This window comes from Nyctereutes procyonoides, unplaced genomic scaffold (genome assembly GCF_905146905.1).
Source record: "Nyctereutes procyonoides isolate TBG_1078 unplaced genomic scaffold, NYPRO_anot_genome, whole genome shotgun sequence".
Classification (NCBI taxonomy): Eukaryota; Metazoa; Chordata; class Mammalia; order Carnivora; family Canidae; genus Nyctereutes; species Nyctereutes procyonoides.
Genome location: NW_026575125.1, coordinates 77,569,576 through 77,579,908, shown reverse-complemented (window position 1 = coordinate 77,579,908; position 10,333 = coordinate 77,569,576). Strand labels below are relative to the sequence as shown.

At 36.2% G+C, this 10,333-nt stretch overlaps 1 protein-coding gene across 1 annotated transcript; it reads left to right on the top strand.

The window, feature by feature from the left end:
- Positions 1–893: 893 nt before the first annotated feature.
- Positions 894–1,702, top strand: LOC129518661 (spindle and kinetochore-associated protein 2-like). Its single transcript, XM_055338859.1, has 2 exons — positions 894–1,202; positions 1,393–1,702. The coding sequence occupies exons 1-2, from the start codon at positions 900–902 to the stop codon at positions 1,474–1,476; spliced, it is 387 nt and encodes a 128-aa protein (XP_055194834.1). The 5' UTR covers positions 894–899; the 3' UTR covers positions 1,477–1,702.
- Positions 1,703–10,333: the final 8,631 nt, after the last annotated feature.

Below are 10,333 nucleotides of genomic sequence, written 5' to 3'. Positions count from 1 at the left end.
AAGGAGATACTAAAGATAAGAGCAAGAAAAAAAGAGCAATAATCAATGAAATTGCAAAATGGAAAACTATGAGAAAAAATCAACAAAACAAAGACATGCTCTTCCAAAAAGAAATAAAATTGATAAACTTCTGGTAAAACAGACAAAGATAGGTAGAAGACATCATCACTACCAAAATTGAGGCAAGGAATATTACTAAGGACTTAGTCATTAAACTGACAAGGGAATACTATGAGCACCTTAGAAGAATTGGGCCATTCCTCAAAAACAATAAACTAATAAAAACTACTACTTAACCAAGATGAATTAAACAAATTGAATAGTCCTATAACCATTAAAGAAATTTAGTTTATAATTTCAATACTCCCTCCCTCCTGGAAAGAAATCTTTAGGCCCAGATGGCTTGCTGGATAATTCTACCAAACACTGAATAAATTCACACTTTTGCAAATTTGCTTCCAGAAAATAGATAGGAGGCAAACGTTCCTCAAATACTTTCATGAAGTCAGTGTTATTCTCATACCAAAGCTAGATAAACATAACCGCCAAGTGAAAACTATTGACTATTTCTCATGAAATCAAATTTAAAAATATTCAGGAAAATATTTGCTAACTGAATCCAATAGTATATAAAAAGAGTCATGCACTATCACAAATGGAATTTATTCCCAGTATCCAAAGTTACTTTCAGATTATTTGAAAATCAATTAATGTATTCTACCATATCAACAAATTAAGGAAAATCTTCATATAATCATATCAATTGATGCAAAGAAAAGGCATTCGACAAAATCTTATATCCTTTCATGATATAAACAATCAACAAACTAGATTAGAAGAAAATACCCTGATTGGCAACTATGAAAAAAACAAAAGCTGAGGAATGTCAACTATTCAACATGGAGGCGGAGGTCGATAAACTGGAACTGATGTTCCAGAAAGCTGACTCTGATCCGGATTACATTCAATACAGGCTGGGATATGAAATCAAGACTAATCATCCTGATACAGCAAGCAAGAAAAATCCAGTTACACTCTTAAAGGAATTGTCAGCAATAAAGTCTGGATATCAAACTTTGCATGCACGCTTTAAACCAATAGCTGCAGAGCAGAAAGAAACTAAGAACCGCATTTGTGCTGCTGTCAATAAGACTATGACCATCATACAAGAACTACAAAAGCAGGGGTCCCTGGGTGGTGCAGTGGTTTGGCGCCTGCCTTTGGCCCAGGGCGCGATTCTGGAGACCCGGGATCGAATCCCACATCGGGCTCCCGGTGCATGGAGCCTGCTTCTTCCTCTGCCTGTGTCTCTGCCTCTCTCTCTCTCTCTCTCTCTCTCTCTCTCTCTGACTATCATAAATAAATAAAAATTAAAAAAAAGAACTACAAAAGCAAACAGACCTGGAGCTGTCACCACTGACTAAAGAAGAAAAAGCTGCAACAGAGCAATTAAAATCTTTCATGTCAGACTTATGAAGAAATTGACTTCAAATGGGAATTCCAGTGGAGAAGAGATTAATTCCAGAAAGATTTAAGAAGATGTCTTGTTATCACTTGATTGGGGGATGGTGAAGAAGATTTGTCTGGGGTGATTGGATAATGATGCCTTTCATAAGAGAGGGACTATCACAAGGGCAGATAATATATGAATAAAGTTTAGCCAAAAGGATGGAATGGGAATAAAGGGATTTAAAAATATATATGCACACAAACTTAATCTTATAATTTCAGGCAAGGAAGTCACTTAACACTGTTTTGCATCTGTTTTTGTGTAATTGGGATAACACTGATGTCCTGGCCTATCATGAAAGGATATTTATGTACTATCAGTCAGTCAGATGTGAATTAACATGCTTTGGAAATTAAAGGATAGAAAAAAAAAAACAAAAGCTAGCATCACACTTGTTGCTTAAGATCAAGAACAAGATAACGGTGTTCATTTTCACTGCTTCTGTGCATTATTGGATTGGAAGTTATGGCCAAAGCAATCAGGCAAGAAAAGGAAGTAAAAGGCATTCATATTGTACAGGAAGAAGTAAAACCATATCTATTCACAGAGAGCATGATCTTATACGTAGAAAATCATAAAGATTCTGCAGAAACTATTACAGCAAATAAATGAATCCATCAAAGTTGCAGGACACTAGGTATACACATGAGAACAATAAACTATATAAAAGGGAAAGTCTTAAATATAACTAACTGTCTTTATTAGGAAATAATCGTGTACATAATAAATCTTAAGGAATCTACAAATAGCTCCTAAAACTGAGTTAATTTAGCAAGGTGATAAGATACAACAAAGTCAATAACCAAAATTTAAATATATTTCCATATACTAGCAATAAACATTAGAAAACAAAATTTCAAACAACTTCACTTATAAAAACGTCAAAGAATTAAATATAGTAGTTGAGTTTGTATTATAAAAGATTTTCTTGGTTGCCTTTTGTTAGATATGCTTAGCTATCTTCTGGTGAATCTTTTACTTCTCCATACATTAAAATATATTTATTTTTCTCTTTGGACTTTTTTTTGAAATATTTAGGATGAACTAAATTTACTGTTTTTGAAATGTTAGCAGTTAGCTATTTACAATCTTAGTGCAAACATGAAAATAATTTTTTAAAATTTTTATTGGTGTTCAATTTGCCACATATAGAATAACACCCAGAGCTCATTCCATCAAGTGCCCCCCTCAGTGCCCATCACCCAGTCACCCTCACCCCCCGACCACCTCCCTTTCTACCACCCCTTGTTCATTTCCCAGAGTTAGGAGTCTCTCATGTTCTGACTCCATTTCTGATATTTACCACTCATTTTTTTCTCCTTTCCCCTTTATTACCTTTCACTTTTTTTATATTCCCCAAATGAATGAAATCGTATAATGTTTGTCCTTCTCCGATTGACTTACTTCACTCAGCATAATACCCTCCGGTTCCATCCACGTTGAAGCAAATGGTGGGTATTTGCTGTTTCTAATGGCTGAGTAATATTCCATTGTATACATATACCACATCTTCTTTATCCATTCATCTTTCGATGGACACCGAGGCTCCTTCCACAATTTGGCTATTGTGGACATTGCTGCTATAAACATCAGGATGCAGGTGTCCCGGCGTTTCACCGCATCTGTATCTTTGGGGTAAATCCCCAGCAGTGCAATTGCTGGGTCATAGGGCAGGTCTATGTTTAACTCTTCGAGAAACCTCCACACAGGTTTCCAGAGTGGCTGCACCAGTTCACATTCCCACCCACAGTGCAAGAGGGTTCCCCTTTCTCCACATCCTCTCCAACATTTGTTGTTTCCTGCCTTGTGAATTTTCCCCATTCTCACTGGTGTGAGGTGGTATCTCATTGTGGTTTTGATTTGTATTTCCCTGATGGCAAGTGATGCAGAGCATTTTCTAATGTGCTTCTTGGCCATGTCTATGTCAGAAGAATGAAACTAGACCACTCTCTTTCACCATACACAAAGATAAACTCAAAATGGATGAAAGATCTAAATGTGAGACAAGATTCCATCAAAATCCTAGAGGAGAACACAGGCAACACCCTTTTTGAACTTGGCCACAGTAACTTCTTGCAAGGTACATCCTTGAAGGCAAGAGAAACAAAAGCAAAAATGAACTATTGGGACTCCATCAAGATAAGAAGCTTTTGCACAGCAAAAGAAACAGTCAACAAAACTAAAAGACAACCTACATAATGGGAGAAGATATTTGCAAATGACATATCAGATAAAGGGCTAGTATCCAAGATCTGTAAATAACTTATTAAACTCAACAGCAAAGAAGCAAACAATCCAATCATGAAATGGGCAAAAGACATGAACTGAAAATAATTTTTAAATGTCTTTTGGCCTATATTCCTCTCCCCCCTTCTCTCTCTGTGTTATGGAATGAGAAATACTTATCTTTATTGTTTATATTAAGCGCCTGGCACAAGTGGGTTTTTAGCCAATTGTTATTAAATGGTTACGCAATCAATATTATGCTCGGTGGCCAATAAAGCTCAGGTGTAAAGCTTTGGAATTTGCTCATTGAGAAATTAAAAACCTAGGGACGCCTGGGTGGCTCAGCAGTTGAACATCTGCTTTCAGCCCAGGGTGTGATCCTGGAGTCCTGGGATCAAGTTCCACATTGGGCTCCCTGCATGGAGTCTGCTTCTCTCTCTGCTTATATCTCTGCCTCTGTGTGTGTGTGTGTCTCTCATGAATAAATACATAAAATTAAAAAAATTAAAACCTAGAATTTCAGGTAACATAGATATAAAAAAGGAAGTTAAAAGAATTCCATTTACAATGGCATCAGTAGTAATGAAATTCTTAGGGATATATTTGACAAAAGATGTGCAAGATTTATACACATAAATCTATAATATATCACTGAATGAAATTAAAGACTGAAATAAAAAAAAGACTGAAATAAATAAAAAGGCAATCTGTGTTATGGAATGACGGACTTAACATTGTTAAGAGTGATACCCTCCACATTGATCTACATATTCAACACAATCTCTATGAAACACTTGGCTTCCATTTTTTTCAGAAATTGACAATCTAATCTCAAAATGTATACTGAACTGCAAGGGATCCAAAATAATCTTGAAAAAGAAGAGCAATGTTGGAAGAATCACACTCCCAATTCGAGACTTAGTACAAATATGTAGTAATTAAAACAGCTTGATATTGGCATAAAGATAGATCAATAGCATGAAATTGAGAGTTCATACAAAAAACCTATATATTTATGGTCCATTGATTTTTAACATGGGAAATAAGACGATTCAGTTGAGAAAAGTGTGTTCAACACATGTTTCTAGGAAACTGGATATTCAGGTACAAAAAATTAAATGAGTTGGACCTCCATCTCACACCATACACAAAAATTAACTCAAAATGGATCAAAGACCTAAATGTAAGAACTAAAACTATAGGAGCACCTGAGTGGCTCAGTGGTTGAACATCTCTTTGGTTCAGGTTGTGATCCTGGCGTCCTGGGATCAAGTCCCACATTGGGGTCCCCAGAGGGAGCCTGCTCCCTCTGCCTGTGTCTCTGCCTCTCTCTGTGTGTCTCTCATGAATAAATAAAATCTTAAAAAAGGAACTAAAACTATCAAATTCTTAAAAGAAATAACCGGGAAAAGCTTAATAGCACTAGATTTGCAATGATTTCTTGGATATGACACCAAAAGCGTAAGAAAAAAATGGTAAATTGGATTTCATCAAACTTGAAAACTTCTGTAGTACATGTGACACCAGTAATAAAATGAAAAGATTACCCATCGAATTGTAGAAAATATTTGCTAATCACATATCTGTTAAATGACTTGAAACCAGAATATATAAAGGATTTTTCCACTTTGGGATATTATGAATAATGTTGAACATTTGTGCACACATCTTTGTGTGTATATGTTTTGACTGCTCTTGGGTATGTACTTAAGAGTGGAATTACTGGGGCATGTGGTGACTCTATGCTTAACATTTTAGGATTTTTCAAACTGTTTTCTAAAGGAGCTGCACCAATTTACATTCCCACCAACAATGTATGAGGGTTTCAATTTCTCCATGTTATGGAAAATACTTACTGGGCTTTTTAAAAATAACAGTCATCCTAGTTTGTGTGTAAAGTAGTATTTCATTAGAGTTTTGATTTACATTTCCCTAATGTCTAATCACCACGTCATGCTACAAAATAGATTAACCTGAAAAACATTTTGCTAATTGAAAAGATCCAATCACAAAAGACCACATATTGTATAATTCCTTTTATATATACTGTCCAGAATAGGCAAGTGTATGGAGACAGATAGCATATTAATGGTTGCCTAAGGTTGTGAAAGGGTGGAAGGGTAATGGCGAGTGACTATTAAAGGGTGTGAGGTTTCTTTGGGGGGGGTGATAAAATGTTCTGTAATTTGTTTATGGTGATATTTGCACAATATCTAAATATAGTAAGAGCCACTGAATTGTACACTTTAAAGTGGTAAACTTTATGGTATGCAAAGTAGAAGATGATATGAGTCTGGAACTCAGAATAGTGGTTTAGAGTAGAAATAGTTATTTGGGTGTTGTCAGTGGATACATAGATGACATAAAAATGTATGAGAATAGGTGCTATCACTTGAGGAGAAATTGTAGATAAAGAGGTATAAGATACTAGAACTGAGCCCTGAGATACTACAACATTTAGAGATCAGAGAGATGAGAAGAAACCAGAAGAAACAGGAAGAAATGAGACCAGTTAGCAGAATTGTATATACCACACATCAGAAGAGAATGGTATCCCAGAAGCCAAGAGAAGAAACTGCTTCAAGGAGAGAGTGATCAATTTTGCTAAACATTACTGATACATTAAATAAAAGAGGACTGGGAAGAATTGGCATTGTATTTAACCTTGTAGAGGACATTGATGACCTTGAGAAGAGCTTTTTAGCTCTTTGAATACAGTGGTGGGGATGAAAATTTGATTGGAATTAATACAAAACTGATCTGGGTAAGAGTAACTCTTACTCAATAAAATCAATTTGATATGTGGGTGGATAGGAGGGTAGTTGTTTTTATTTTCTCAGTGAACTGTGACTAGAGGTCATTAGGTGGGAATGAGAATGAGAATGAGAGAGGCGATTTTGGAGAATTAAGGACAGAAGAAAAAGTATGAATTTTTAACCTTCCTAGATGTGAGTGGGCTAAGGGAATGCGGCATGTTATTGGGTGGTGTTGCCAGCCCACTGTTGGCTTTCAGTCATGCATTAAAAATGAGATCAGGGGCAGCCCGGGTGGTTCGGCGGTTTAGCGCCACCTTCAGCCCAGAGCCTGATCCCGGGGACCCAGGATCGAGCCCAAAATCAGGCACCCTGCATGGAGTCTCCTTCTCCCACTTTCTATGTCTTTGCCTCTCTCTCTCTCTCTCTCTCTCTCTCTCTCTCTGTGTGTGTGTGTATGTCTCATGAATAAATGAATAAAATCTTTAAAAAATGAGATCAGTTAGCACACTTGTGTATTTTCTATAGCCACAATCATCTGGGCTGTAGGTGCGGAAGAGATGAAGAGTTCAATTCAAAGATATTTGTGATTTTTGCCAAGCTAAAAATAGCTATAGAATTAAGGGTCCATACAAACGATTGATTATGCTGCCACACCATGAAATCTTAGCTGAGTAAGAGAATGAGGACTTCTTTGGATAAGGGTGAAGGGGAGTTAAAAGATGTGGACTGTGGCCCATATAAGGTCAAACAATTTTTAGAGTCCAGTGATAGAGGGAGTCAGCTGGAAAAATTAAGTAGTGGTATGAGAATGAGACAATTGAAATTAAGATTATAAAAGAAGTATAATTATTGGTAATTATATGGTCCTCTGTATATTACTGTGGAAGTAGGTGGCTGAGATACCGTGGTCAAGTTTATTTGGATAGGAAGTCATGGATTACAGTAGGAAGGACAGGATCAGCTAAGTAGGTATTAATTTTGTCAAAAATTAGTAGTGTTGGAATAAATCACAGGCAAGTGCTAAATTTTTTAAGGAATGAGGAGAATGATGTGAGAGTCTATACATGACTGCGACGAGGAAGGGGTAATGGATAATATTATCTGATAGCAAGAGATTCAAAGGTGGGAGTTATCAAGGAGAAAGGAGGGAAAATGATCTAGAAGGACAATGGTTTGGAAGCTGCAACAGGGCATAAAGGAAAGTATCAGAGTATGAGAAAGGGGATTGTAGAGATCGTAATGAGAGATGATTAGATATTTTTGGACTTCCTCATCGTAGCAACAATAGTGTCTCCTTTTTCAAAATTTTCATTTCTTTGATTGCATTAAGTTGAATTCTTTTTCATATGTAGGTAACAGGATCAACTAATTATGGTCTTAATTTGTTCTCACTGAGTTTCTCTCCCCAAGATTATGGAGAGTTTTTCCTTGAGCAGGTACAGAGGTTATATAGTGGGGCTTAAAGCAAAAATTTTCTCAAAATCTCTTGCTGGATTTTTTTAAGCCTAAGGTCTTTAACATAATTATGTTAGGATCCCTGGGTGGCTCAGCAGCTCAGCGCCTGCCTTTGGCTCAGGACGTGATCCTGGAGTCCTGGGATCAAGTTCCGCGTCAGGCTCCCGGCATGGCGCCTGCTTCTACCTCTGCCTGTGTCTCTGCCCCCCGCCCCATGTCTATCATGAATAAATAAATAAAATATTTTTAAAAAACCATAATTATGTTAGGTAATTCTCATGAAGGAAAGGGAAAGAAGTAATTACATTTTATTTTTATATTTTTAAATATTTTATTAATTTATTCATGAGAGCCACACAGAGAGAGGCAGAGACACAGGGCAGAGGGCGAAGCAGGCTTCCTTTGGTGAGCCTGGTTTGGGACTCGATCCCAGGATTCCAGAATCACGACCTTAGCCAAAGGCAGATACTCAACCACCGAACCATCCAGGTGCCCAGTAATTACATTTTATAAGGGATGAGGAGGGAACAAAAATACAAGAGTTTAGGGGGAGATAAAGAGATTCACCAGGAATAGGAAAGGACATAAGGAACTTAGGTTATTAAAACATCAGGGACTCATGCTTACTCAGCACCCAAGGAAGTAGTATGACCACAGTAGATATGACCCAAGGCATCTGGACTCCCTGCTTTGCCAAATATTTCAATGGCCAGACATAACACATAAGTATCAGAGTCACTGAAAGAGGATAAATGAACAACATCAAAGTTGACTAGTGTAGACTATAAATCAGTGGGGGTACCCCTCAATTTTCTGATCACCCAGACATTTGTATAACCTTAATGGATGAATGAGGAAAGTCCAAATAATGATTAAGATTGAATTTCCTGGTGGGATAAGAGTTGGAGTTCAAATAACCATTTTTTGTTTTCTTGTTTGTTGGTTTTGGTTTTTGCACATTCAAGTTTGTGAAGTAAAATTCACAAATACATTTTACGTTTTCAGATATAAGTGTTTTTAAGTTTTTAATTTTAATGCCAGTATAGTTAAGTGTTATATTAATTTACAGTGTACAATATAGTGATCCAACAATTGTCTACGTTATTCAGTGCTCTTCATGATAAGTGTACTCTTTAATTCCCATCACCTATTTCACCCATCCCTCCCACCTACCTCCCTTCTGATAACCATCAGTTTGTTCTCTATAGTTAAGAGTTTATTTCTTGGTTTGTTTCTCTTATTTTTTCCCTCTTTTCGTTTGTTTTGTTTCTTAAATTCCACATATGAGTGAAATCATATGGTAATTTTCTCTGACCTATTTCGCTCAGCATTTTACTCTGTAGCTCCATCCATGTTGTTGCAAATGGCAAGATTTCATTCTTTTCTGTGGTTGAATAATATTCCTCTGTGTATGTGTGTGTGTGTGTGTGTGTGTGTGTAACATCTTCTTTAACCTTGGTTCCATATCTTGGCTATTGTACATAATGCTGCTATAAACAGGGGTGTATGTATTCCTTTGAATTAGTGTTTTTTTTTTATTTCTGGGGTAAAACCCAGTAGTGCAATAACTAGATTGTTGGATAGTTCTATTTTTAATGTTTTGAGGAAACTCCATACCATTTTCCACAGTGGCTGCACCAGTTTGCATTTCCACCAATAGTATAAGACAGTTCCTTTTTCTCTATATTCTCACCAACACATGTTTCTTGTGCTTTTAATTTTAGCCATTCTCACAGGTGTGAGGTAGAATCTTCATTGTAATTTTGATTTGCATTTCCTTGATGATGAATGATGTTCAACATCTTTTCATGTATCTGTTGGCCATCTGAAAGTCTTTGGAGAAATGTCTATTCATGTCTTGTCCATTTTTTTCAAATAAAACACTTATTTTTCCAGTCTGACATATAGTATTAATTTCACTTTAGAATGAAGATTTTCATCACTAATATAACTTGAAGTCCAGAATTGTGATGCCTCCAGCTTTGCTTTCCTTTTCAAGATTGCTATGGCTATTTGGAGTCTTTTGTGGTTCCATACAAATTTTAGGATTGTTTGTTCTATCTCTGTGAGTGGTTTAATTCACTTTGAAATTTTTTATATTCATTTCTGACTCTTGACTGAGATTCAACTTTATAGTGTTGCATGCTTCCCTTTAGACTTTTGAAAAGATGGTCCCATTTGGCATATATTTTAATGGCTACCTATCCACTTGCAAGTCAGATATACTCCATCTGGTCAAAACATACCTTCAAGGAATGCCTGGAATTATTTATTTATTTATTTATTTATTTATTTATTTATTTATTTATTTAGAAATGCCTGGAATTTGATATATCGATTTACAGGAATAGAACTTAAAATATTGGGGTCAGAAAGTATATTGACA